This window comes from Nomascus leucogenys, unplaced genomic scaffold (assembly GCF_006542625.1).
Source record: "Nomascus leucogenys isolate Asia unplaced genomic scaffold, Asia_NLE_v1 Super-Scaffold_241, whole genome shotgun sequence".
Classification (NCBI taxonomy): domain Eukaryota; kingdom Metazoa; phylum Chordata; class Mammalia; order Primates; family Hylobatidae; genus Nomascus; species Nomascus leucogenys.
In genome coordinates this window covers 797,111-824,448 of record NW_022095767.1, presented here as the reverse complement: position 1 = coordinate 824,448, position 27,338 = coordinate 797,111, and the positions used below count along the sequence as shown (strand labels likewise).

General features: G+C 53.6%; 2 protein-coding genes across 3 annotated transcripts; both read right to left on the bottom strand.

The window, feature by feature from the left end:
• GNG8 (G protein subunit gamma 8) lies at positions 1-18,892 on the bottom strand. Of its 2 annotated transcripts, none has more exons than XM_030807707.1 (3): positions 18,815-18,892; positions 560-686; positions 1-239 (listed from the first exon to the last, which is right to left on the bottom strand). In XM_030807707.1, the coding sequence occupies exons 2-3, from the start codon at positions 641-643 to the stop codon at positions 111-113; spliced, it is 213 nt and encodes a 70-aa protein (XP_030663567.1). In that variant the 5' UTR covers positions 644-686; positions 18,815-18,892; the 3' UTR covers positions 1-110. The 2 variants fall into 2 exon arrangements, with proteins under 2 accessions (XP_030663567.1, XP_030663568.1); XM_030807708.1 differs by lacking the exon at positions 18,815-18,892 and adding an exon at positions 1,915-2,806.
• On the bottom strand, positions 13,809-27,338 carry DACT3 (dishevelled binding antagonist of beta catenin 3). The gene is made up of 4 exons (XM_030807706.1): positions 26,978-27,338; positions 19,132-19,228; positions 18,815-18,967; positions 13,809-16,067 (listed from the first exon to the last, which is right to left on the bottom strand). Exons 1-4 carry the CDS (start codon positions 27,224-27,226, stop codon positions 14,677-14,679), a joined length of 1,890 nt encoding a protein of 629 aa, XP_030663566.1. The 5' UTR covers positions 27,227-27,338; the 3' UTR covers positions 13,809-14,676.

The window sequence follows — 27,338 nt, the reverse complement described above, 5'->3', positions numbered from 1 at the left end:
GCCCCAAGCTCTGTGCGTGCCTCAGTCTCCCTGAAAGCACAGGCACCACCACAGTTACCAAGTTTATTGAATCCATACTTCGGCAGGGGAGGGTAAGATGTCCGGAGGGCTCAGAGCAGAACACAAAAGAGGCGCTTGTCGCGGAAGGGGTTCTCCGCGGCGGGTACTGGCGTCACCAGCGGGTCATCTTTGGCATGCGTCTCGCAGAAAGCCAGGAGTTCCGCTGCTGCCTGCGACACCTGCGAGCACCCGGGTGGAGATGTCATCGCCCTGCCCGGCTCCTCAGAGCCGCCCACTTAGGCCCCGCCTCTTGCCCTGTCCCCTCCCCCACCCTGCTCCGCCCCATACAGGCCCCTCCCCTTGTCCTACTCCGCCCCCTCGTCCTGGCCCCTCCTCTGTCCTACCCCTCCCCTCGTCCTGGCCCCTCCTCCTGCCCTGCCCCGCCCCTTGCCCAGCCCTGTTCCCAGGGGCATCCTTGTACTATGGCTCCGGGCCGACACAGCCCCGGACAGACCGCAGGCCCAGAACCCCCGCCCTATTCGCCACCCCGACCCAGCACCTTCATGCGGTCGATGTTCACCTCCAGCTTCAGCTGTTCCACCGTCTTGCGGGCCTCGGCAATCTTGGCCATGTTGTTGGACATGGTTGCGGCGGGGAAGGGGTTAAAAGACGCGCGGGAGTGGGGGCTGTGGGGATAGGTTAGGATACGTCTGGGTCCCGAGGTGGGGGCTAGGGGGCGGGCCCCGGTAACAGGTGCGAGGGTGGAAGGGCGCATGAATGGGGTGGCCAGGGGCTGGTGGAGGGAGGGACAGATGAGGGGGACAGGAACAAGAGGAGCGGTGGAGGGGTGCACGGATGGAGGTACCTAAGGCAGGTGGGGAGGGAGCAGGGAGGGGCGAGGGAAGGAAGGAGGGGCGCACAGATGGGAGGCTGAGACAGAAGGACAGGGCCACAGGTGCTGGATCAGAATCCAGGTGTCCTTACCCCCCGGGGGCACAGTGAGAGCCAGGAGGGGGGCCCCTCCCCAGGCCAATTAGCTGTGGCTCCAGGGAGAACTGGGAATTAAGATCGCGGCGGGAGGGGCACAGAGGGGGCCTCATTAGGGCCTTGGCAGCAGCTGCCCCCTCCGCCACCCTCAGGGAGCCCCCCCACCCTAGCCCTGGCCACCTCAAAGGCTCCTCTGCTCATTAGCAGCCAGGGGAGAGGGTTGGGGGAGCCCAACTCGGGCACCCGAGGAGAGGCCTATCGGATGGACAGAGGGACAACGGGACGCGCAGAGGCAGAGACAGAGTAATGGAGGGAGAGACTGAGGCACGGGAGAAATGAAGAGACGGGGAGGAATAGAGAGAGGGAGAGATTGGGGAGGAATGAAGTGATGGAGGAGAAAACAGAGGGACAAATGAAGGGGGGAGCAAGGAACAGGGTGATACAAGGCGACAGGCACCGAGGGGACAAAGGGACAGAGGGGACAGAGCAGGGGAGCTGGAGGGAGGGGTGTAGGGTGGGAGAGGATGGGAGATGGAGGGAGGGGGTGGGGTGGGAGAGGATGGAGGAGATGGGCGGATGGGGTGGGAGAGGATAGGGGTGATGGAGCGAGGGAGGGAGGAAGGAGAGAGAAGGGGAAATGGAGGAAGGGGGGATGGAGGAAGGAGCAGAGACACCAAGGGGATAAAGGGACAGAGACGGGGAGATAGAGGGACAAAGGAAAGAAGAGAAGGACAGAGAGAGAGATGGAGGGGTTGGGGAGAGATGGAAACAGAAAGTGGGAGAGAGGAACAAAGCGAGAGACAGGCTGATGGAGACGCAGAAGAATTCATTCACTCACTCATTCACTCATTCATTCCCAGGCGGAGAGACGGTGGCCACGGAGCAGGCAAAGGGACCAGCTGCGGGGCCGGGACCGGAGCTTCCTACCTGTTGCTGCTCTGGGCCGGGCTGGCGGCGGTGACAGAGGCTGGGAGGCAGCGTCTGGGTCCCTCCGGCCCGCCCCGCCCCCTCCCCTGGGGCGCAGCCCCTACGGACCCGCCTCCTCCCGGAGCCACCGTCCCGCCGCCCCGCCGCCTTGGGGCTCCCTCTCTGGGCCCTCTCTCTTGTCTGTCAGTCCTATCTTTGTCCCTCTCCCTGTGTCTCTGCCGCTGCTGTCCTCTTGTGTGACTCTCTCTGTGCCTCTCTCACACTCACTAGAAAACACAGTCTCTCTAGGTGGGCCCTGGGCCTCGCTACATTTAATCCACAGTCACAACAAACCTCTCCAGTGTGTCCCACAGAGCCTCTCACTCAGCCACCTCAGTGTCACCCCCCCAGCCTCATGCTCGCTGTCCCTCACACAGACACAAACTATCTTGCCCTGTCACACGGTAGCACCACACAACATCATGAATGACCTTGCTCAACACAACCTCACACAGTCGCCCCAAATGCCACACACAGCCGCCACCAATGGCAGCTCCAAGGGCTACACAGTCAGATAAATTATCTCAGAGCACAAAATGTACCACAGTGTCACATATAATGTCTCCAAATGTCACACACATTTGCACGCCTTTTTTTTTTTTTTTGAGATGGAGTCTTGCTCTGTTGCCCAGGCTGGAGTGCAGTGGCCCACTCTCGGCTCACTGCAACCTCCGCCTCCTGGGTTAAAGCCATTCTCCTGCCTCAGCCTCCTGAGTAGCTGGGATTACAGGTGCCTGCCACCACGCCCGGCTAATTTTTGTATTTTTCGTAGAGACAGGGTCTCACAATGTTGGCGAGGCTAGTCTCGAACTCTTGACCTCAGGTCATCCACCCGCCTCAGCCTCCCAAAGTGCTGGGATTACAGGCGTGAGCCACGGCGTCTGGCCTTGCATGCTATTTAAACTTCTCTCTCAATCTCACACTCTGTCCCAGTCTCACACTTTCTGTGTCTTACGGTGGCATGCAATTACCCAATACAACCTGTCAAGTACACACTGTTTTATAGTATTTCATAGTAACACCCAGTCGCCTGTCCAGTGACAACCATGGAAGGTCACATACATTCTCGCACAGTCTCCTGGTGTCACACGCATCTGACACATTCCCTCCGTACACAGTCTGTCCCTGTCACACACATGCAAGCACCCCATCTCCCGGTGTCATACCTAGCTACCCACGATGGCTCAGTGTCTCACAGAGTCCCACACAATCTCGCAGCATTTCACACACTCACTCCCGCCTCTCCATCACCTCTTGCCTTCTACACACAAGGCCTCCCTCACACTCTCGCTTCTGAGTGCCCTGCACAGCCGCACATTCTCGCATGCACTGTCACAACGCTGCCATCTCTCACCAGCTCAGTGTCACACATAGTCACACAGTTTTGTTTTGTTTTTCGAGACAAGGTCTCTCTCTGTCACCCAGGCTGGAGTGCAGTGGCGCGATCTTAGCTCACTGCAGCCTCCACCTCCCAGGCTCAAGCAATCCTCCCACCTCAGCCTCCGAGTAGCTGGGACCACAGAGGTACATAACCACACCTGGCTAATTTCTTTTATTTTTATTTTGGTAGAGACGGCGGCAGTGGGGAGGGGTCTCCCTATTGTGCCCAGGCTGGTCTCAAACTCCTGGCCTCAAGGGATCCTCCCGCCTCAGCCACCCAAAGTGCTGGGATTACAGCAATGTGCCCGGATCACGCACTTTTTCACAAGCCATACACAGTGTGGCCGACACAGACTGTCTGACACTCACTCTGTCTGTCCCACCCAGGCCCCCTATGTGCCTCTCATGACACCTGCCCACACCACCTCTCAGTGTACACCAGTCATCAGTCTCACTCTCTCTCACACAGAATCTGCTTGTGTGATACACACAGCATTGTATGCTCACCGTGTTGCACACAGCCACACACACTGCCCCCCTCACACGCACTGTCACACACGGTCTCTCACTCCCACATACGGTCTCTCAATGTCCCATACAGAGCCCCAAAGAGTGTCTCTCCCACACGCAATCACACACAACCTTTCATCAGCACACACAGTCACCCACAATCTCTCAGCATCACCAGTAATCTCAGTGTCACACACAGTCAGCGACATGTCATCTCTGACATATGCAGTCCCACTCAGTCTCTCCTTGTCGCACATAATCTCACATCAATCAGTCACACACAGACTCCCAGCACCACACACCATCTCACCAGTACACCATCATGGCAGTACACACTCATGGTGTCCTGGTCCTGGCATCGCACACCATCTCACGGCAGTCCACACTCACACAGTTTGCTGGCGTTGCACACCATCTCACAGCAGTACACACTCACAGATCTCCTGGAGTCACACACCATCACGGCAGTACACACTCACACACTCTCCAGATGTCGCACGCCGTCTCCCGGCAGTACACACTCACACAGCCTCCAGGTGTCACACGCCATTTCCCGGTGTCACCGCGAACACCAGCGTCCCCCGCTCCCCAGCACTCCCCTTTTGGCGCTCACACGCAGCGTCTGCCGGCCACATGAGGGCGCGCGCAGCACGCCCAGGCGCCCACCCTGCCCCGAGAGGCCACAGGGAGGAGGTGGCCACAGGGAGGAGGGCCCGGCGGGAGATGAAGGGGAGATTCGGGACCAGAGGAAGCACGGCAGGGAGCCAGGGACCGGAGGGAGAGGACAGAAAATGGACGCAGAGAAATTCACAGACAGGGGAGGGAGATGCAGGGAGAGTCAGAGAGACGCAGGGGGCTATAGGGACACAGATTTAGAGGAGAGAGCTAGGGACTCAGAGAGACAGAGACGGGGAGGGCGCTGCGGAGAGAGGGACATGAGAGGCGAGACAGACAGGTCACAGAGAGACGGGGGGTCCGAGAGAGACACCCAAGCCGAAACTCAGAGTCAGAGACAGGGACGAAGACGCAGACACGCAGAGATGGAGGCAGAGGCGGCCAGAGAGACAAAGAGATGCACAGAGGGCGCCTTCCAGTGGGGACCCGACGACGGAGGCGGGGCCTGCAGAGGCGCGACCGAAGGGGAGGGGTCCGAGGCGGGGTTTCTAAGGGGGCGTGTCCTCGGTGTACCTGGGAGCGTGTCCCGATGGACGGGGCTTGGGGTTCTTTCTGGACCTGGAGAAGGCGGGAGCCCTAGGAAGAGGTGGAGGTGGGGAGGAGCATCTTTACCGCAGTCAGCCCACCCTAACTCGGTTTTCACCGCCTGGACAGGGAAGGGAGACGGGCGGGGAGGGGACCCCGACCCGAGTCCCTGGTAGAGATTTGGGTCTCGGACCCTAGCTCCCCTCCCCCCTCCCTTTGCGGGCTCAACGGGGCCAGATAAAGGAGGGAAAGCAAGCCCACATCTGGAAAGCATCAGGCGCGCCGGACGTGCCAGGGCCCCAGGCCCGGCTGCGGAAGAGGGGAGGGGAGCCAAGGCGCTCCTCGCCCCCCCATCGGGGTCCGCCGGCGCCGAGGAGGGGCCTGGGCGTGTGCCGAGCCTCCGCGCCTCTCGCAGCTGGTTTCTATCAGCAGTCTGGCCTGGGCAGCCCCCGAGGAGGAAACCAGCTCAGCGAGGGGGAAGACAGGGTGACGATCCAGTCTTCCCTCCCGCTCCTCCACCGCGGCCAGAAGCTGGGGGATGGGGGAGACGGACAGACAGACACTGCCTGCCGCGAACGCAGCCTCCGTTCCTCTCCCGAGCTGCAGACCGCAGCAGATGACCTCAGTTCCTGTCCTGTGCCCCAGCCTCCTGACAGCCTAGCGCTTGAAGGCATTACAGTCCCCACTTTTTGGAAGAGGAAACTGAGGCCCTGGATTCGGATTCCGTTCTGACGTTAATTATTCAAGAAATCATCAACAAACGGCAAGAGTGAATTCCAGGATCAAATACCCAACCGCCTCGGTGTTTAGTGGGTCTCTCAAACTCAACGCATCCAATACTGAGCTGATTCCATCGACCAAATTCGCTCTTACTTCAGGTTTACCCATCTCAAGTGATGGTAAATCTTTGAGTTTTTGTTGTTGTTTTGAAACAGGGTCTTGCCTGTCGCCCAGGCTGGAGTGCAGTGGTGCAATCATAGTTCACTGCAGCCTGAACTCCTGGGCTCAAGTGATCCTCCTGCCTCAGCCTCCCCAGTAACTGGGACTACAGGCATGCACGACCATGAACAGGTTTTTTTTTTGTTTTTTTGTTTTTTTTTTGTTTTTTTTAACAGAATCTCACTCTGTCACCCATGCTGGTGTACAGTGGCACAATCTCGGCTCACTGCAACCTCCGCCTCCCAAGCTCAAGCAATTCTCATGCCTCAGCCTCCTGAGTAGCTGGGATTACAGGCATGCGCCACCAAATCCGGCTACTTTTTTTGTGTTTTTAGTAGAGACGAGATTTCACCATGACGGCGAGGCTGGTCTCAAACTTTGGCCTCAAGTGATCCACCTGCCTCGGCTTCCCAAAGCACTGGGATTACAGGCCTGAGCCATTGTGCCCAGCCTAACTTTTTATTTTTTTTAGAGGCAGGGTCTCGCTATGTTGCTCAGGCTGGTCCTGAACTGTGAGCCACCACACCTGGGCTGGGGTCTTCCTTGACTCCCCGCCTTCTCTCACACTCCACAAGTCACCCAGTAAGACATCCTGTTGGCTCTATCTTCAAAGCAACTCCAGAATCCAATCCCTCTCACTTCCTCCGCTGTCCCCACTTGGGTCCAGACACCATCCCCTCCTGCTTGGCCTATTACAGTGACCTCTGCATTGACCTCCTATCTTCTCCCTGTTCCCCTCAGCCTGTTTCCCACAGAGCAGCCAAAAGGACCCTGTGTCAAACTGTCCCCATATAATAGCTAGTGAGTATGTGGAGCAATCTGAACCCTCAAATGCTGATGAGGATGTAAAATGGTGAAGTCACTTTAGGAAACAACCTGGGAGGCTGGGCGCGGAGGCTCACGCCTGTAATCCCAGCACTTTGGGAGGCTGAGGTGGGCAGATCACTTGAGGTCAGGAGTTCATGAGCAGCCTGGGCAACATGGTGAAACCCCGTCTCTACTAAAAATACAAAAATTAGCTGAGCGTGGTGGTGCATGCCTGTAATCCCAGCTACTTGGGAGGCTGAGGCAGGAGACTCGCTTGAACCTGGCAGGTGAAGGTTGCAGTGAGCCAAGATCGCACCACTGCACTCCAGCCTGGGTGACAGAGTGAGACTCCATCTCAAACAAACAAACAAACAAACAAAAACAAAACCCGGCAGTTCCTCAAAAGGTTAAACATAGAGTTAACATATGACCCAGCAATTCCACTCCTAGGCGTATATCCAAGAGCAATAAAAACATACAAAAGCATATATAAAAATGTTCACAGAGGCAATATTCATAATAGTCCAAAGTGGAAACAACACACGTTCATCAATGGACAATCAATGGACATCAATTATGATGAATGGACAAACGAAATGTGGACTATCCAGACAATGGACTATCAATCATTTGGCAATAAAAGGAAATGAAGTACTAATACCTGCTACAACATGGATGAAAGTTGAAAATAGTATGCTGGCTGGGCGCGGTGGCTCGCACCTGTAACCCCAGCACTTTGGGAGGCCGAGGCAGGCAAGTTGCTTGAGCCCAGAAGTTCCAGATCAGCCTGGATAACATGGCAAGACCCCGTCTCTACAAAAAATATCAAAAAATCAGCCAGGCACGGTGGCATGTACCTGCAGTCTCGGCTTCCCAGGAGGCTGAGGTGGGAGGATCATCTGAACCCAGGAGGTAGAGGCTGCAGGGAGCCATGATTGCACCACTACTCTCCAACCTGGGCTAAGTGAAAGAAGCCAGTCACCAAAGGCCATGTATTATATGATTCCATTTATCTGATATGTCCAGAACTAGCAAATCTATACAGGGCAAAAGTAGATTACTGGTTGCCACGGGCTGGGAAGGTTGGAGGATGGCAGCTGTGGTGCAGTTTCTTGAGGTGCTGATGGAAATGTTTTAGAATTCATTGTGGTGATATTTGCACGACTCTGTGAATATACTAAAACACTATTTTTTTCTTTTTTTTTGAGACTGAGTCTTGCTCTGTCGCCCAGGCTGAAGTTCAGTGGCATGATCTCGGCTCACTGCAAGCTCTGCCTCCCAAGTTCAAGCGATTCTCCCACCTTAGCCTCTTGAGTAGCTGGGACTACAGGCGTGCACCACCACACCCAGCTAATTTTTTTGTATTTTTAGTAGAGATGGGGTTTCACCATGTTGGCCAGGCTGGTCTTGAACTCCTGACCTCAAGTGATCTGCCCACCTCAGCCTCCTAAAGTGCTGGGATTACAGGCATGAGCCACCATGCCTGGCCACTAAAATACTGAATGTCTTTTATATTCAACATATTTAAAACCATTGAACTGTATACTTTACATGGGTAAATTTTTTGGTAGGTGAATATATCTCAATACAGCTATTAACCCTCCCCCCCCACCAAAAAAAAAAAAACTTTAAAAACTAAGTCTCTTTTATATGCTCAGAATTCTCCCATGGGTGCCAGGAAGTAAAAACCAAAATCCCCACCATAGCCCACGAGGCCCCCACGATGTGACAGTCTTTACCTCCCCTCCCTCTCACCTCCCCACTCCAGCTGGCCTCCTTGCTGTTTTGCCAACATGCCAGGCAAAGTTTTGCCTCAGGGCCTTTGCACTGTCTGTTTCCTCTGCCCGGGATATTCTTCCCCAAGATATTCATAAGTCTCACTCCTCCACCTCCTTCAGGTCTCTGTTCAAATGTCATCTTCTCAATTAGACCATTCTTTTTTTTTTTTAGACGGAGTCTTGCTCTGTCACCCAGGCTGGAGTGCAATGGCACGATCTCGGCTCACTGCAACCTCTGCATCCCGGGTACAAGCGATTTTCCTGCCTCAGCCTCCCGAGTAGCTGGGACTACAGGCACATGCCACCACGCCTGGTTAACTTTTGTATTTTTAGTAGAGATAAGGTTTCACCATGTTGGCCAGGGTGGTCTCAAACTCCTTACCTCAGGTGATCCACCTGCCTCGGCCTCCCAAAGTGGTGGGATTACAGGCATGAGCCACCATCTTCTCAATTAGACCATTCTTGATCACTCTATTTAAAATTACACACTCCCTTGGCCAGGCACACTGGCTCATGCCTGTAATCCCAACACTTTGGGAGACTTAGGCAGGAGAATCACTTGAGACTAGGAGTTGGAGACCAGCCTGGGCAACATGGCGAGACCCTGTCTCTACAAAAAATAAAAAATAAAAATTAGCCATGCATGGTGGTGTGTGCCTGTAGTCCAAGCTGCTTGGGAGGCTGAAGCAGAAGGATCCCTTTAGTTCAGGAGGTCAAGTTTGTAGTGAGCCATGGTTATGCCACTGCACTCCAGCCTGGATGACAAAGTGAGACCCTATCTCAAAAAATAATAAATAAAATTACAAACTCCCCGCTTCGCCACCCCACCCAATCCCCTCATATGTCTGGCCAGTTTTTCCCTATAGTCATCACCTTTAACAAACTATAGAATGTATTTATTATGGTACCACCACCACCACCCCCAGCTTCCCTCCCTGTGACCCATTCATTCCTGGTATACCCTTTTTAAGATCATGGATCCAGCAAATAGACTGTGTAGGGCACTGACTAAGGCCATGAATTCTGAAAATAGTGTGCCTGAATTTGAATCCTTGCTTTGCCACCTATGAGCTTCAGATACCTTTTTGTTTGTTTGTTTGTTTGTTTGTTTTTGAGATGGAGTCTTGCTCTGTCACCCAGGCTGGAGTTCAGTGGTGCGATCTCGGCTCACTACAACCTCCACCTCCCAGGTTCAAGCGATTCTCCTGCCTCAGCCTCCCAAGTAGGTGGGATTACAGGTGCCCACCACCACACCCGGCTATTTTTTTTTTTTTTTTTTTGAGATGGAGTCCCGCTCTGTCGCCCAGGCTGGAGTGCAGTAGCCCGATCTCGGCTCACTGCAAGCTCCGCCTCCTGGGTTCACGCCACTCTCCTGCCTCAGCCTCCCCAGTAGCTGGGACTACAGGTGCCCGCCACCGCACCCAGCTAATTTTTGTATTTTTAGTAGAGACAGGGTTTCACTGTGTTAGCCAGGATGGTCTCGATCTCCTGACCTCATGATCTGCCTGCCTCGGCCTCCCAAAGTGCTGGGATTACAGGTGTGAGCCACTGCACCCGGCCTCCACACCCGGCTAATTTTTTAATTATTAGTGGAGACGGGGTTTCACCATGTTGGCCAGGCTGGTCTCGAACTCCTGACCTCGTGAGACATGCCTTTCACCTTCCGCCATGATTGTGAGCCCCCCTCAGCCACATGGAACTGTGAGTCTATGAAACCTCTTTTTCTTTAAAAATTACCCAGTCTCAGGTTATGTCTTTATCATCAGCATGAAAACAGACTAATACAGGTGGAGAGGATTAAATGGGTCAATATGTGTAAAGTGGTGAGAATAGAGTCGAGCATGTCATAAGTGCTCAAATAAGTGTTAGCTGTTATTTTTTGTAAGCACTAAAATGTTAAAAGGGAGACCCTTAAATACCCATCCATATTTACTTCAACCATTTTGGCCACTAAGTGACCTATGTAGCCCTAGACAAACAAATCTCTTCTCCTTTCTGACTTCATTTGCCCCTTTTATGGAATGAAGTTGGAGTGATTGTTTCCAAGGGCCTGCCAAGCAATAGCTTTTCCCAGAAAACTTTTAAAAATAACTTTTATTCATTATTACTCTAAGTGAAACATAGGTCTATCCCTCACCCTACCCCACCATAGAAGCTCCGTAGGGCAGGGCTTTCTTCCTGTTTTGTCCCCTGCTTTAACCCCAGTGCCTGGCTGGGCGCTGAAGATACAAGTGAACACAGCAGGCCTGGTCCCTGCTCTTTCCGAGCTCAAAGGGAGGTAGATCTACCCGTGTGGACTCAAAGGTCAAAGCAGCAACACACACCCATCCTTCTGACTGTGGATTTGGGTGGGGGCTGGGTCCTAGCCCTGGATCCCCCTTGCTATGTGACCAGGGCAAGTAATGGCCCCTCTCTAAGCCTCCATTTACCCACCTGAGAACTGAGTATAATTTTACATACCCAATAGAAAAACAGGACGAGCACGGTGGTTCACGCCTGAAATCCTAACACTTTGGGTGGCCAAGGTGCAAGGATTGCTTGAGGCCAAGAATTCAAGGCCAGCCTGGGCAATATAGTGAGAGTTCATCTCTACAAAAAATTGGAAAATTAGCCAGGCGTTGTGGTGCACGCCTGTAGTCCCAGCTGCTCGGGGGGGTGGAGGTGGGAGGATTGCTGAAGCCCAGGAGTTTGAGGCTGCAGTGAGCTATACCACTGCACTCCAGCCTGGGTGACAGATCAAGACCCTGTCTCAAAAAAATAATAAAAAATAAGAAGGAAGGAAGGAAGGAGGAAGGAAGGAGGAAGGAAGGAAGGAAGGAAGGAAGGAAGGAAGGGAAGGAAGGAGGAAGGAAGGAAGGAAGGAAGGAGGAAGGAAGGAAGGAAGGAAAAGAGTAAAAAGGCAATTCACATAAGAGGAAACACAAGAGCCAATAAACATCCAAAACTATGTGTTACCTCAAGGAAAAGGGAGGAAACGTGCTAATTAAAACAGAACACAGTTTCTCCCCGTAAGATTTACAAAATGAAAATGATCAATATCATCTATTGTTTGGTGAAGGGGTAGAAAACAGACATCTGAAAAACTGCTGTTAGAAATGTCAGTTGGGGGCAGTGCTAATGGAAGGAAGTGTAGCAGTGTCCATTAGAAGTTCTTAAATTGGCATACTATTAATGACCAAGCAACTCTATTTCTAGGAATGGGTCCTACAAAAATACACACAGACATGCACAAAGAGGCAAATACAAGGACATTACTGTAGCAAGATTCACAATAGCAAAAGAACTGGAGAGCTGACAATAGGGTTAGATTATGAGAATCCCCATAATGGAGTCTTTTTTTTTTTTTTTTTTTTTTGAGATAGAGTCTCACTCTGTCACCCAGGCTGGAGTGCAGTGCCATGATCTTGGCTCACTACAACCTACACCTCCCAGGTTCAAGCGATTCTCCTGCCTCAGCCTCCCGAGTAGCTGGGACTATAGGTGCACACCACCACGCCTGGTTAATTTTTGTATTTTTAGTAGAGACAAGGTTTTGCCATGTTGGCCAGGCTGGTCTCGAACTCCTGACCTCAGGTGATTCACCTGCCTCGGCTTCCCAGAGTGCTGGGATTACAGGTGTGAGCCACCTCGCCTGGCCATAATGGAGTCTTATATGCACCTATCAATAATAATATAGTGATAGGAAAATACGTTACCTAAATTTAGAAGAAATGGGCCAGACATGGTGGTTCGCATCTGTAATCCTAACACTTTGGGAGGCCAAGGCAGGAGGATCACTTCAGCCTACGAGTTCAAGACCAGCCTGGGCAGCATAAGGAGACCCCATCTCTACAAAAAGTTTAAAAATAGCTAGGCAGGGTGGCGTGCACCTCGGTTCCCAGATAGGAGGCTGAAGTGGGAGGATTGTTTGAGCCTGAGGGGTTGATGCTGCAGTGAGTCATGATCACACCACTGCTCTCTAGCCTGGGTAATAGAGCAAGACCCCATCTCAAAAAATAAAAGAAAAAATAAGTAGATTTAGACGAAATGGACAAATTCTTAGATGAATAGGGCCTAGCAAAACTGACACAAGAAAAAATAGAAAACCTAAATAGTACTATATCAAAGAAATTCAGTCCTTAATTTAAACCCTCCCCATAAAGAAATCTCCAGGCACAGATGATTTCACACAAAAAAGTAATAAACACTGCATACATACAGTTCAATTTATGTAAATATATAATTTCACACATATATTACATATATAACTATATGTATATTCATACATATATATTTATATAGTTATTTAGATTCATATATACATGCAAACACATAAAGAAACATGGGAGGATGCACAACAGACTGCTGATTATGATGGCCATGAGAGAGGGGATTTAGGGACTGTTTCCTGTGCTGTTCCCATTTTTGTGAAACCATATTTTTTGTATGTTTTTTGAGACAGGGTCTTGCTTGTCATCCAGGTTGGCATGCAGTGGCACAATCATGGCTCACTGCAGGCTGGGCCTCCCAGACTCACGTGATTCTCCCACCTCAGCCTCCTGAGCAGCTGATAGTACAGTAATGACCTACCACGCCCGGCTAGTTTTTGTATTTTCTGTAGAGATGTTTTTTTTGTTTTTTGTTTTTTTTTTTGAGACGGAGTCTCGCTCTGTCACCCAGGCTGAAGTGCAGTGGCGTGATCTCGGCTCACTGCAAACTCTGCCTCCCGGGTTCACGCCACTCTCCTGCCTCAGCCTCCCGAGTAGCTGGGACTACAGGCGCCCACCATCACGCCCGGCTATTTTTTTGTATTTTTAGTAGAGACGGGGTTTCACCGTGTTAGCCAGGATGGTCTCGATCTCCTGACCTTGTGATCCTCCTGCCTCGGCCTCCCAAAGTGCTGGGATTACAGGCATGAGCCACCGTGCTTGGCCTAGAGATGGGGTTTCACCATGTTGCCCAAGCTGGTCTTGAACTCCTGGGCTCAAGATATCCCCCTACCTCTGCCTCCCAAAGTGCTGGGATTACAGGCATGAGCCATCACATCCCGCCTGAAATCGTATTTATGACCAAACATAACCCAATCAAAGGTTAGATTCCTTGATGTAAAATAGCCAATGGTAGGAAGATGATGTTGAGATTCACCCTGGGACGTCCCTGGAAACTGTCATATCCACAGCAAACAGAAGTTGCTCAATAAATGTTAGTCCAAAGGAAAAAGTGCATTTCTCCCATTTAATCATTCAATGAGAGTCCACCACATATATTACACTGTGCATTTATTTACAAAGAGGTTAGAGAAACACAGAATCTGGCCCCCCTTTGCACTGGGGAGTCACCATCGTCATAATAAATACAGTAACTTTAAAAAAGAAAAAAATACTAGATTGGAACAGCTGAGGGTCATCAGGCTTCCCCCATTCCCTCTCACAGGGAGTGGGGGGCATGAGATAGAAACCATCTTCCTTCCCCTCTTCTACCTCTGAATCCTCCATAATTGTCCAAGGATCGAGGTGAAAGAGTCCTTCTTTCCAGGTGTTGCCAACCCCTACGTGACCCTCAAAACCCCCAAATCAGTGCTCCTTCCCTTCCCAGGGCACTCTGCAGGAATCACCTGAGTCAGACACAGAGTCTCTGACCAGGGTGCCAAGGGGATATCTTAAGGGTCCAGGGACATGGAGGGGCACTTTGTGAATGAGAGGGGGGCATAGCTGGGCAAGGAAAGGAGGAATGAAAGAGCTCATCAGGAATGAGAGAGAGAGAGCGGTGAAGGGGAACAAACAGACTAGGCTTCTAAACTAAAACGGGGAAATTCAAACCGAATTACCCCTTTTGCATACATGGACACTTACTGTACAGATGAGGAAAGTGACGCCCAGAGAAGGGGAACTGTCTTGCCCAAGGGCTTCCAAGCTAGAAGCTGAACTGGGTCAAACAGGGCTCCTCCCCATTCCTCTCGGTGGTGGTGGGGGAGCCTTTTCAACCAAGACTGCTAGGAGTGGGGAGAGTGAGGGGGGTCTTTGGAAGCAGAGAAAACGATGGTCTTTGGAAGGTAGATGTGGAAGGGTCAGTGGTTGGGAGTGTGGAGGTGCAGAGGCCATGAAGGGGGAGCCCGAGCAAATCCCCAAACTCACACTGTAGTCATGACCTTGAGAGAACCCGAACGGAAACGCAGTATCTTTTTCTTGAGTGCGTGGGAAGCTTTGATCTTCACGAAGACTTTGGCGGGGCCTGCAGGCGCCCCTGCACCTGCTCCGCCCCCGGAGGCCGCGGTGGCCGCCACCAGCTGCTGCGGCCACACGAGGCCACCGCTGCCGTCTGAGTCGCTGGAGGCAGAGCTGAAGGCAGGCGATTCTCCCTCGCTGGCGCTCGATTCGCTCTCCCCATACCCCCCGCCTACGCCTCCCGCAGGCCCCCGGCGTCCCAGGGGCCCCAGGCGCCCGGCCGAGCACTCGGAGTCGCTGCCCGCGCAGCCGTAGAGCAGACGACGCTGGGGAGCTGACGGGGACGGGCCGGGGCCGGGAACACGCGCCGCAGGGGCACGGGGCCGCACGCGGCGCCCATCGGCAGCATCGATCTCCGCAGTGGAGCGCCAGCGACGGCAAGACCCTGAGGCCTGGGCCGCCAACGTGGGCGCTGGGCCGCGGCGTGGCCGTGGCGGCCGAGGCTCTTCCCGCTCCGCCGTTGGGTACTTGGGGGGCCCCGAAGGGACCGCGGAGGCGCGGCCCAGCAGGCTGGTCTCGGACTGGGAGCGCGAGGCCTTGCGGGCCCTGGGCGAGCCACGGCGGCCTGAGGCCTCGGCCATGCGTCCACGGCGGCCAGCGGCCCGGGGACGCTCCCGGGGCGGTGACTGCTCCACGCTGCGGCCGCGGGTCAGTGGCGGCGGTTTGCGGCGGGCGGCGCGGCCAGGGAGGCCTCGGGTGGCCGCCTGCGCACCCGGGATGTACTGCGCCTTCACCAAGCGGCCCTCGGCTGGGCTGTCGGGGGGCGAGGGGGCGGCGGGCGGCGCAGCGGGCTCGGGTGCAGCCTCCGACTCCCACGACGACGCCCAGGCGCGGCTCAAGGCGGCAGGGCTGGTGGGGTGGCCCCCGACGCGCTCCAACGAGGGCTCCCGCGCGGGCCGCGCGCTGCCGGGGGACGGAGACGCGTCGGGCGGCCGCTGGCGCACGCTGTTCTGGCGCCGCGGGCCGCCGTCCGCGCCCCCGGGACTGGTCCGGGGCTGGCCCGCCCCCCGGCGGCGGCGCCTGCGCAGGAGCGCCGAGATGTAGCCGTCCAGGGGCCGCCCCGCGCCCCCCGCGTCGGGCGAGTCGGTGGGAGGGCGGCCGCAGGGCCGCGGGCTGCGCATCGCCACAGCGTGCAGGGGGCTGGGCGTCAGAAAGGGCCCGGCGCGGGCCCGCCGCTCCGCCGAGGAGCAGGCCTCCGGGCCGGCGGACCCCCCTGCCGTCGGGTAGGGCGCTGAGAAGGACCGCGGCACCGCTGCCCGCGCGCCCACCACCTCCGGAGCGCTGGGGCTGGCGTCTCCTAGGGAAGGAAGGCCAAAAAAAAAAAAAAAAAAAAAAAGGAAGAGAGTGGAGGGCCTCTCAAAGTCCTTTCCTATTTCCCATCCAGCCTGGAAGAGGGGGGTTGCCTCCCTCCCTTCCATCATCTCAGCAAAATCCCTGCTCTCACACCTTCCTTCTTGTAACATTCATAATAAAATCTTTACAGGGTCCTACAAGACCCTGCATGACTTGTCCTGCCTCTGCCTCTCCAACTCTCACAACATCTTACCCTCTTACCCCCCCTTTTTTTTTTTGAGACGGAGTCTCGCTCTGTCGCCCAGGCTGGAGTGCAGTAGCCCTATCTTGGCTCACTGCAAGCTCCGCCTCCCGGGTTCATGCCATTCTCCTCCTGAGTAGCTGGGACTACAGGCGCCCACCACCACGCCCGGCTAATTTTTTTGTATTTTTAGTAGAGACGGGGTTTCACCGTGTTCACCAGGATGGTCTCGATCTCCTGACCTCGTGATCCTCCCGCCTCGGCCTCCCAAAGTGCTGGGATTACAGGTGTGAGCCACCGCACCTGGCCTTTTTTTTTTTTTAGACAGGTTCTTGCTTGCTCTGTCACCCAGGCGGGAGTGCAGTGGCACAATCATAGCTTACTGCAGTCTCCAGCTCCTGGGCTCAAGGGATCCTCCCGCCTTATCTTCCTGAGCAGCTGGGACTACAGGAACGCATCACCATGCCCTGCTGATTTTTTCATTTTTTGTAGGGATAGGGTCTCACTGTGTTGCCCAGTCTGGTCTCCAACTCCCAGGCTCAAATAATCCTCCCGCCTCAGCCTCCTAAAGTGCTGGGATTACAGGCATGAGCCACTGGGCTGATCCTTCTCCTCTATTTATAGGACTCCAGCCACACTGGCCTCCTGAAAGCAGGCGCCAGTCACATTCTGGCCTCAGAGCCTTTGTGCTTCCCATTCCAGATTCCAGATTCCTGGAATACTCTTCCTCCTGGATATCTGCTAGGTCCACTCCCCCACTTAGTTCAGGGCACAACTCAAATGTTACAGTCTCAGTGAGGCCCTCCCCGGCCATATTTTCTAAAATTGCACTTCCCTCCCCAAACTCAAAGGGACACTTCTGAGTCCCTTTCCCTGGCTTATTTCTTGTCATAGCACGTGGCATTATTTTGTACCCTAGATATTTTACTTATTTATCCTGGTTTGTTTGTTTATTTATTTTAGACGAAGTCTCGCTCTGTCACCCAGGCTGGAGTGCAGTGGCATGATCGCAGCTCACTGCAATCTCTGCCACCCGGGTTCAAGCGATTCTCCTGCCTCAGCCTCCCAAGTAGCTGGGATTATAGGCACGCGCCACCATGCCCAGCTAATTTTTGTATTTTTTTGTAGAGACAGGGTTTCACCATGTTGGTCAGGCTGGTCTGGAATTCCTGACCTCGTAATCTGCCAGCCTCGGCCTCCCAAAGTGCTGGGATTACAGGCATGAGCCACCGCGCCTGGCCATTTATCCTGTATTTTATCTATTCCTCCAACTAGGCTGGCAGTTTCCTGAGGGCAGGGATTTGCCTGTTTTGTTCATTACTGTTCATTTTGTTCATTGCTCATGGGATACTGCTAGATAGCACATAGTGGGGGCTCAAAAACTTACTTGTATGAATGAATGACAGCAGTTCCTGTTTACCAGTGACTGCCATGCACCAAGTCCAATGCCTTAGAGCAGAGGCTCACTGAATATTCAAAAATATCCCTTGGGGCGGGCACTGTGTGTGTGTGTGTGTGTGTGTTTGGTTGGCTTTTTACTTTTATTTTTTTGAGGCAGAGTCTTGCTCTATCACCCAGGCTGGAGTGCAGTGACACCATCTCAGCTCACTGCAACCTCTGCCTCCCAGGTTCAAGCAATTCTCCTGCCTCAGCCTCCCAAGTAGCTGGGATACAGGCATGCGCCACAATGCCTGGCTATTGAGGCACTGTTATTATTCCATTTTATTTATATTTATTTATTTATTTATTTATTTTTTATTTTTTGAGACAGAGTCTCACTCTGTCACCCTGGCTAGAGTGCGGTGGCTCCATCTTGGCTCACTGCAACCTTCACCTCCCAGGTTCAAGCAATTCCCGTTTCAGTCTTCAGCGTAGCTGAGACTAGAGGCACACGCCACCACACCCAGCTAAGTTTTGTATTTTTAGTAGAGACAGGGTTTCACCATATTGGTCAGGTTGGTCTCGAGCTCCTGATCTCAGGTGATCCACCTGCTTTGGCCTCCCAAAGTGTTGGGATTACAGGCATGAGCCACTGTGCCCAGCCTATTTATTTATTTATTTTGAGACAGAGTCTTGCTCTGTCACCCAGACTGGAGTGCAGTGGCACAATCTTAGATCACTGCAACCTCCACCTCCCACGTTCAAGTGATCCTCCCACCTCAGCCTCCTGAGTAGCTGGAATTACAGGTGTTCGCTACCACGCCCAACTAATTTTTGTATAGACGGGGTTTCACTATGTTGACCAGGCTGGTCTTGATCTCCTGGCCTCAAGTGATCTGCCCACCTCCCAAAGTGCTAGGATTACAGGCATGACCCACCGCATCCAGCCATATTTCATTTTAACAGATGGAAAAACAGAGGCCCAGAAATAACAGACCTGCTCATAATCATGTGAAAAGGAAATGTCACAGCCGGAACTGGAATCCAGGCCCGATTAAGAAGTCTGTGCCCACAACCATCCTCTTACTGTCCTTTCCCAGGCCCCAGGGCCCCACCCTCACCCATCTTACCTAGGGACTTGGGCCTCTCGCTGGCATAGATGCCCCGGGGCTCAGAGGGACCCAGGCGACCATAGGAGCTGGATCCAGAGAAGCCACTGTCCCCACAGAAGGTTGAGGGTGGTGAATCTGGACCTCCTGTAGAGCTGGGATCTTCATAGAAGCCTGAATTTCCGGGAGAAGCAGAGAGACTTCAGGGGGTTTGGGTGGGAAACCAGAGCTGGGGAAAGGAGGAGATGGCATGGGAGAGACATGGGGGGCCTGAGAAATAGGGATATGGGGAACATGGAGGCGTCCCAGGCAGACCCTACCCTTCCATCCATGCTCACCTGAGCTACGCCCGCTCTCCTGTTCCAGGCCCCCAGACTCCAGGCTCAGGTCTCCCAGCTGCTGGCCCAGGTCCCAGACGAGACCAGGCAGGGCCTCCTGAAGGCATAGGGAGAGAAGGATGGTCAGAAGGCCCCCAGTCCTCTGCTGACTGGTCCCCTATTCCACGAGCCCATGGGCAGAGTTTCACTTTGACAATGAGGCTCTCGCTTCAAAGGATAAAAGCAGTACCTGAGTCCCAGGACCCCCTCAAGATCTGTGTCCCTTCATCCCCATTGGAAAGTCCTTCTGACGTTCTAACTCCAGTCCTTCATGCTGCAGCCCCATCTCATTCCCTCTCAGGTGTGATGAGGCCTCAGAAAACCCCCATCTCTTGCCCCCTCTTTATCTGTTGCTCTCCCCAATCTGTGCTCAGAGCCCCTCAACCCTGATTAGAATGTCCCTCCTTGAGTCTAACTTCAGGGATTGCTGTAAGGACAGTTTACTGCTAAAAGGTGGTGTCTAGGACCCCCAGATCCCTTAGTCATAGGTCTACCTTCTTCTCCAAGTTTCTCTTTTTTTATTTTTATTTATTTATTTATTTATTTATTTATTTATTTATTTATTTATTTTGAGACAGGGTCTCACTCTGTCGCCTAGGCTAGAGGGCAGTGGCGTGATCCCAGCTCACCGCAGCCTCTACCTCCCGGGATCAGGCAATCCACCCACCTCAGCCTCCTGAGTAGCTGGGATTACAGGCGCCCGCCACCATGCCCAGATAATTTTTGTGTTTTCAGCTGAGGCAGGGTTTCACCATGTTGCCCAGGCTGGTCTTGAACTCCTGACCTCAGGTGATCCACCCGCCTCAGCCTCTCAAAGTGCTGGGATTACAGGCGTGAGCCACTGTGCCCGGCCTCTCCCCGTCTTTGACCTTCTCTCTCAGATACACCCATTGCCCCTTATCACCAACAGAAGGTCCTTTTGTGAGTCTTCCATAAGTCCTTCCTGCTGCAGATCACCTCTTCCCCCACGTGGGTAAAACAGGCTGACCACGACTCATATACCTCTTTGCTCTCCCTTCAGAAAGAACCTCCCAAGCCTCCTAGACAGTCCTGTGAGTCTAGCCTTACTGGTACTGCAGCAGCCATCCCAGCACGTTCCTTTGCCCTAGAGACCACATCCTCCTTCTGCCTTTGGTCCACTCCCACCAGGAAGCTCCAGTGGGTCTACCGTTCCTTATCACCATAAGAAATTTCCGGGAGTCAGGCCGGGCGCAGTGGCTCACGCCTGTAATCCCAGCACTTTGGGAGGCCGAGGCGGGCGGATCACATGAGGTCGGGAGTTGGAACCAGCCTGGCCAATATGGTGAAACCTCGTCTCCATTAAAAATACAAAAACTAGCGGGGTGTGGTGGCTTGCGCCTATAGTCCCAGCTACTAGAGAGGCTGAGGCGGGAGGATTGCTTGAGCCCAGGAGGCAGAGGTTGCACGTGAGCCGAGATCACACCATTGCACTCCAGCCTGGGCAACACAGCGAGACTCTGTCAAAAAAAAAAAGGAAAAAAGAAAAAGAAATTTCCGTGAGTCTACCCTGGATCCTTCTTGCTGCAGAAAAGAGCACTTCTCGTCAGATGTGAATTAATGAAGGTGAAAACACTTTTAGGGAAGTGACCGTGACAAGAAGTGGGGTAAGGGCTGAAGCAACACGGATGGGGTCTCCAATTCATTAGGACTTAACCTCATTTTAGAAAAGAGAGGGTCAGAGCCAGAAAAAGTCTCACATGGGTCTGAGTGAGGCCGGGTAGCAGCAGGCAGCCTTGGGCTGACGGTTGACCCTCAGACAAAAGCGGCTTGTCTGGACGGCAGGAGGGAGGGAAGTGGGGAGGAGGGTTTAGGAGGGCAGGCACCCAGCCCTGCCTATTTAGGGCAGAAAGACTGGCCGGCTCCCCGACAGCCACAACCCCCGCCCTGTCCCAGTCTCTCCAGGGCCCAGCCTCTCCCCTCCCCCTAGAACAGAAGCCCCCATCCAGGCCTGTTTATTCGAGGAAGGTCAACAAATCCTTCCACTCTGGGCTCCTGCCCTGGGTATATTGAGATGCTCACAGTGAAGTCATCTTTGAGCGGAACTCAAAAAAGCAGCTGAATTGTGCAGCATCAGGAAGTAGCTAAAAAAATCTCTCGGACCTACCATGTACCCCATGTCATGTCCCCCACAAATCACTGGCATGCTCACTCCCCTCTAGCCACGCCTGGCCTTGCCACCGTCCCTCAAACATACCATGTATGCTTCTACCTCGGGAGAATGTTTCCCCCACATACCTTCCTTGCTTCATTCAGATATTTGGTGACCTGATCTCTTCTCTGACACCTTTCCAAAATAGCTCCCCTGTCATTGTGCACCCCGTTGCCCTGCTTTTCAGGTTTTTTCTACATATAAGTAATGACCTCTTGATTTAAAATTATACATCAGGCCGGGCTCGGTGGCTCACGCCTGTAATCCCAGCACCTTGGGAGGCCAAAGCAGGGAGGATCACTTGAGGTCAGGAGTTCAAGATCAGCCTGGCCAACATGGTGAAATCCCGTCTCTACTAAAAATACAAAAAATAGCCAGGTGTGGTGGTGCGTGCCTGTAATCCCAGCTACCCAAGAGGCTGAAGCAGGAGAATTGCTTGAACCAGGGAGGTGGAGGTTGCGGTGAGCCGAGATCACGCCATTGCACTCCAGCCTGGGCGACAGTAAGACTTCGTCTCCAAAAACAACTAAAATAAAATAAAACTATACATCAAGGTGTCATTTGTTTGTTGAATCTCTCACTAGAATGTCAGCCCTAGGAACGCAGAGATTTCTGTCTGTTTAGCTCACAGGTGCACCCCCACCCAGTGCCTAGAACAGTGCCTGGCACAAAGTGGGTGCTCAGGAAATATTTAATGGGCTGGGTGTGGTGGCTTATGCCTATCATCCCAGCACTCTGGAAGTGCCAAGGCGGGAGGATCGCTTGAGGCTGAGAGTTCAAGACCAGCCTAGGCGACATAGTGAGACCCAGTCTCTCTCTCTCTCAATCTCTCTCTCTCTCTGTATATATATATATGAAATTTATGTATGTATGTATGTATGTATTTATTTATTTATTTATTTATTTTTGAGATGGAATCTAGCTCTGCCACTCAGGCTGGAGTGCAGTGGTGCAGCCTCCACCTCCCAGGTTCAGGTGATTTTTTTTTTGCCTCAGCCTCCCAAGCAGCTAGGATTACAAGCGTGTCCCACCACACTTGGCTAATTTTTGTGTTTTTAGTAGAGACGGGGTTTCATCATGTTGGCCAGGTTGGTCTCGAACTCCTGACCACAAGTCATCCACCCACCTCAGCCTTCCAAAGTGCTGGGATTACATGCGTGAGCCACTGTGCCTGGTCTTTTTTATTTTATTTTTGAGACAAGGTCTCACTGTCTCACCAGGCTGGACTGCAGTGGCACAATCATGGCTCACTGCAGCCTTCACCTCCTGGGCTCCGGTGATTCTACCACCTCAGCCTCCCAAGTAGCTGGGACTACAGGCGCATGCCACCACGCCCCGCTAATTTTTGTATTTTTTTGTAGAGACAGGGTCTCCCTGTGGTGCATAGGCTTGTCTCAAACTCCTGGGCTCGAGCAGTCCTCCCACCTCGGTCTCTTAAAGTGCTGGGATTGCAGGCATGAGCCACTGCACCCAGCTGTCTATTTTTTAAAAAGAAATATTAGATGAAGGAATGAATGTATACAATGGAATACTATACAGCTGTTAAAATGGAACGAGTCAAATTTCTATATACAATCATTACCAAGATATAGCATTGAGCAGAAAGAGAAAAGTGCAGAATATATATAGTATGAGTGACTCAGAATTACCTGGAGGGCTTGTGACTGAGTCTCAATTCCAGAGCTTTTGATTCCAGCCTGCAGCCGGGCCCAAGTAGTTGTATGGCTAACAAGTTCCACGTGATGTGGTGCTGCTGGCTAGGAGGCCACACTTTGACTGGCATAGTCTCTGGGACCTCACCCAAGAAACTAGAATTTGTAAAAAGCAAAGCTTTGACAAAAGCTCTATGTTTTTTTGGTATGTAAACAGTTTCTGTTAGGAGATATGTTGGAAGAGGTCTGGGAGGTGACACTAAGGTGACAATGATGGTGACCTCAGGGGATACGTTGGATTTAGGGGCTCCAGGGAGGAATGAGGAGACTGGATGGTGGAAGGAAGTGTTTGAGGAGGCATGACTTGGCATCACATTAAGCTCTGCTGCTCCCCAGCTGTGTGACCTTGGGTGGGTGACTACCTCTCTGGGCTTCGGTTTCCTTATCTATAACTGGGCATCATAGGACCATCTCCTGGAGGTTATTGTGAGGATTAAATGAGTTTATTTTGACACATAATAAATCTCAGTTTGTATGATTACAGGAAAGCTATGAATTTCTTACAAGGAAAATAGAAAATGTTTCCATTGTTTAATTAAAAATAAATGTAGGTGTCGGGTGCAGTGGCTCACGCCTGTAATCCCAACAACTTTGGGAGGCCGAGGCGGGAGGATCACTTGAGGCTAGGAATTCAAGACCAGCCTGGCCAACATGGTGAAAGCCCATCTCCACTAAAAATACAAAAATTAGCCAGGGGTGATGGTGCATGCCTTTAATTCCAGCTACTCGGGAGGCTGAGGCAGGAGAATCGCTTGAATCCAGGAGGTGGAGGTTGCAGTGAGCTGAGAATCACTTGAACCTAGGAGGTGGAGGTTGCAGTGAGCAGAGATTGTGCCATTGCACTCTGGCCTGGGTGACAGGGCAAGATTCTGTCTCAATGAATAAATAAATAAAGGCCAGGTACAGTAGCTCACACCTGCAATCCCAGTGCTTTGAGAGGCTGAGGCAGAAGGACTGCTTGAGCCCAGGAGTTAGAGACCAGCCTGAACAACATAGCAAGACCTCATATCTTAAAAAAAAAAAAAAAAAATTAGCCAAGTGTGGTGGCATGTACCTGTAGTCCTAGCTTCTTGGGAGACTGAGGCAGGAGGATTGCTTGAGGCCAAGTTAGAGGCTGCAGTGAGCTATGATTGCACCACTGCACTTCAGCCTGAGAGACTTTGTCTCTAAAAATAAATGAATAAATAAATATATCATTTAAAAATACATAAATAAACGTGAAAGGATGGACTTTTTGGTAAGTTCTGCCAAGTCTAATTCCGGTTCTTCCATTATAAGGAAGAGCAGAAATTAAGGAGACAGACAGGAGATGCCTCCTCCTCTCCAGCACCTAGACACCCCCCAAAAATATTCCAAGTCTATACCCCTCTGTTTGCAAGTCTGGTCTCATTCCTTCCAGTTGCAAAAGGATGAATCTTTAAAAGATTAGAAAGTCCTTGGCCAGGCCGGGCGTGGTGGCTCAAGCCTGTAATCCCAGCACTTTGGGAGGCCGAGGCGGGTGGATCACGAGGTCAGGAGATTGAGACCATCCTGGCTAACACGGTGAAACCCCGTCTCTACTAAAAATACAAAAAATTAGCCGGGCGTGTTGGTGGGCGCCTGTAGTCCCAGCTACTCGGGAGGCTGAGGCAGGAGAATGGCATGAACCCGGGAGGCGGAGCTTGCAGTGAGCCTAGATCGCGCCACTGCACTCCAGCCTGAGGGACAGCGAGACTCCGTCTCAAAAAAAAAAAAAAAAAAAAAAAAAGAAAGTCCTTGGCCTGAGTCTGGCTCCCTGCCTCCTCACGGTGCCCCTCCCTCATCCTTTCTCTGCAGGCTTAATGAGTGTGGTTAGGACCCCTGGAGACCCCTTTGCCCAAACTTCCCTTACCTTGGTTTCTTCCCTCACATACCCCTCATTGGTATCCAATGCCCATTTCTATTAGGAAGTCCTTCTGCAAGTCTAACTTAAGTTCTTCTTGCTGAAAGGAACCTTTTTCCTTCTTGAGAGCAAGCAGGACCCAGGGAGCCCCTGCCCTCACCCAGGATTCCTGCCTCTCTTCTCCGCAACACCCCTGATCTTTACCTGGTATCCCCATCATTCCTATTAGAAAGTAATCAAGTCTGGCTTCAGTCTTTCTTGCCTTGAAGGAAGTGTATTCCTGGCAGGGGCTGGGGGTCGGGGGATAAGTCATAAGACAAGGGTCGGGGGATCAGAGGAAGCCCTCACCCGCTCTTCAGAGGGACCCAGGAACCCCCAGCACTAGAGAAGTTTATATTTAGTGCTTCTCTGCTCCTCCTCCTCCCCCCGCCTGCCACCGCCTCCTCCCTGATGCTGGGACAAGCTTTGCCTAGAGACTAGGGGGTGGGGGGGACAGGCCTCTCCACTATCAGCTCACGCCGGGAGGACAGAGGGCTGGCGGGGCGGGGAGGGGACAGAGGGACCGAGGAGAGGGAGACTGAAGGGCAGAGATGGGGAAGGTGAAGGGTGAAAAAGGGAGAGACCGAGGGCAGAGCGGGAGAGGACACAGCTACCCACAGCTACCCCATCCTCATGCCTCGCCTTCTCCTTGTCAGGATGGAAGGCGCCTTCCCAGCCGAGCCGGCTTGGGGTGGGGGGAGCTAGCGAAGGCCCCCACAATCCGTCTCTAACTTTGGGAGGGGGCGGGGCCTCCCACAGCTGTTTCTGTTTCCAGAAAAGAATGTGCAGGGGGGTCCCACTCCTGAGACGGGGAGGGGCCGGGCGTGCAGCCCCGGGAGTCTGGCTTCAGTCTTCCTCCCCAGTCCCCATCTGGGGAGGGGGCGGTCGAGGTCAGCGGCGGGGAGAGCCCCCTCCCCTGCCACCTCGGCTCAGGTTTCCCGAAACGGGAAGCTCTGGCCACACACAGGCTTGGGGATGGGGATCTGCCGTGGAGCCAGGGTGTGCGGGCTGGGGGGAGGGGAAGAGAGACTGAGCCTGGGACGTCGGGCAAGAAGAAAAGAGCGAGGTGCAGACAGGCAGGAAGGGAAGGCCAAGGAGACAGATGCAGAGGGACACAGAGATCACAGAGACAGAGAGACAGGATGAAGAAAGAGAAGCAGACACAGAAAGTCACAGGGATGTGGCAGGACGGAGAGAGTGACAGAACCCCAGGACGAGGTCGGGAGACTCAAGGAATGACATAGAAAGGGGAGAGGCATGGGGCCTCCTCAAGTCATTCCGGAGACCTCTGCCCATCTTCCACCATGAGAACACCCAGAGTCCAGAAGTCTCCCCCAGGCGCTGCCTCCACCTGCCTCCCCTTGGGTCAAGGAGAGCTGGGGCCAGGTAGGAAGCAGGGGAAGTGTCACCAAAGGGTCAAGGTCCCAGTGGGGGGTCCTCAGGGACTGTGAGCTTCCTCTCAGCAGTGGTCCCTCCCTCTGGAGGCCCTGAGATTCCCCTCCTCCCACCCCGCCCCCTCCAGAGATCTCCAAGCACACCAGGACTTAGGGAAGATGGAGCCCTGGTGGCGGGGCCCAGAGAAGGGCATGTTTGGAGCCTGGCTGTGTGACCTTGGGTGAGTCGCTTGCTCTCTCTGAGCCTCAATTTCTGTCTCTGTTAAATGGGGACTATCACCCCCTGTTTCCCAAGCCGCAAGAAGACAACGCCTGAAAAGTACCCGGTCTCGGGTTTGACACATACTTGGCGCCCAGAAGGGTTTTCTTTGGGGAAGGGGTGTAAGGGATAGGGCCTGTGTTTCTCACGAGGCCCCAGTGGGGGCGATGCAGTTCCCCCTCCCCCAATTTGGGGGCGGGGAGGCCAGGTCCGGCCCGCAGCCGGAACTCCGGGGTCTCCAGCCCCACCCCCTGTCCTTTCTCACTCCCTGCCTACCCGGGCCCCCAACCCCCGCCCGGGTGTCTAAGCATCCAACCGAGACAGACAGACACAGACGGGGGTGGAGGGGCAGACGGACAGGCAGCCCCTTACCAGCTGCTCCTCCAGGGCCGCTGCTGCCCGACGCGCCGCTGCCGCATCTTCATCCTCATCGGCGTCCTCCTCGTCCTCGGCCTCGGCGCCCCCCATTCCGGGCTGGGCCAGCCGCAGCGCCTGCTGCACGCGGTACTCCTGCCTCTCCCGGAGCCAATGTAACTCGCAGAGCCCGGCCAGGCTACCCTCCAGCCAGCCCCGCAGCCGGCCCCGCTCAGGGCTCACCGGGAACGAGAAGGCCCGGATCATGGCTGCGGCCCCCCGCCCCAGCCCGGCCGGGCCCCGCGGCCACCCCTCTCCCGGTCCCACCTCCCCGCCCCAGCAGCCTGCCCGCCCGCCCGCTGGCCGGGCTGTCACCGTC

Excerpts from the sequence above, each read along its gene's own strand:
- DACT3 (XM_030807706.1), bottom strand. The coding sequence starts at position 27,226 with ATGATCCGGGCCTTCTCGTTCCCGGTGAGCCCTGAGCGGGGCCGGCTG. Across the intron at positions 19,229-26,977 it reads CGGCCCTGGAGGAGCAGCTG|GAGGCCCTGCCTGGTCTCGT; the intron begins GTAAGGGGCTGC and ends CTATGCCTTCAG. Across the intron at positions 16,068-18,814 it reads CGAGAGGCCCAAGTCCCTAG|GAGACGCCAGCCCCAGCGCT; the intron begins GTAAGATGGGTG and ends TTCCTTCCCTAG.
- GNG8 (XM_030807707.1), bottom strand. The coding sequence starts at position 643 with ATGTCCAACAACATGGCCAAGATTGCCGAGGCCCGCAAGACGGTGGAA. Across the intron at positions 240-559 it reads TGAACATCGACCGCATGAAG|GTGTCGCAGGCAGCAGCGGA; the intron begins GTGCTGGGTCGG and ends GGGTGCTCGCAG.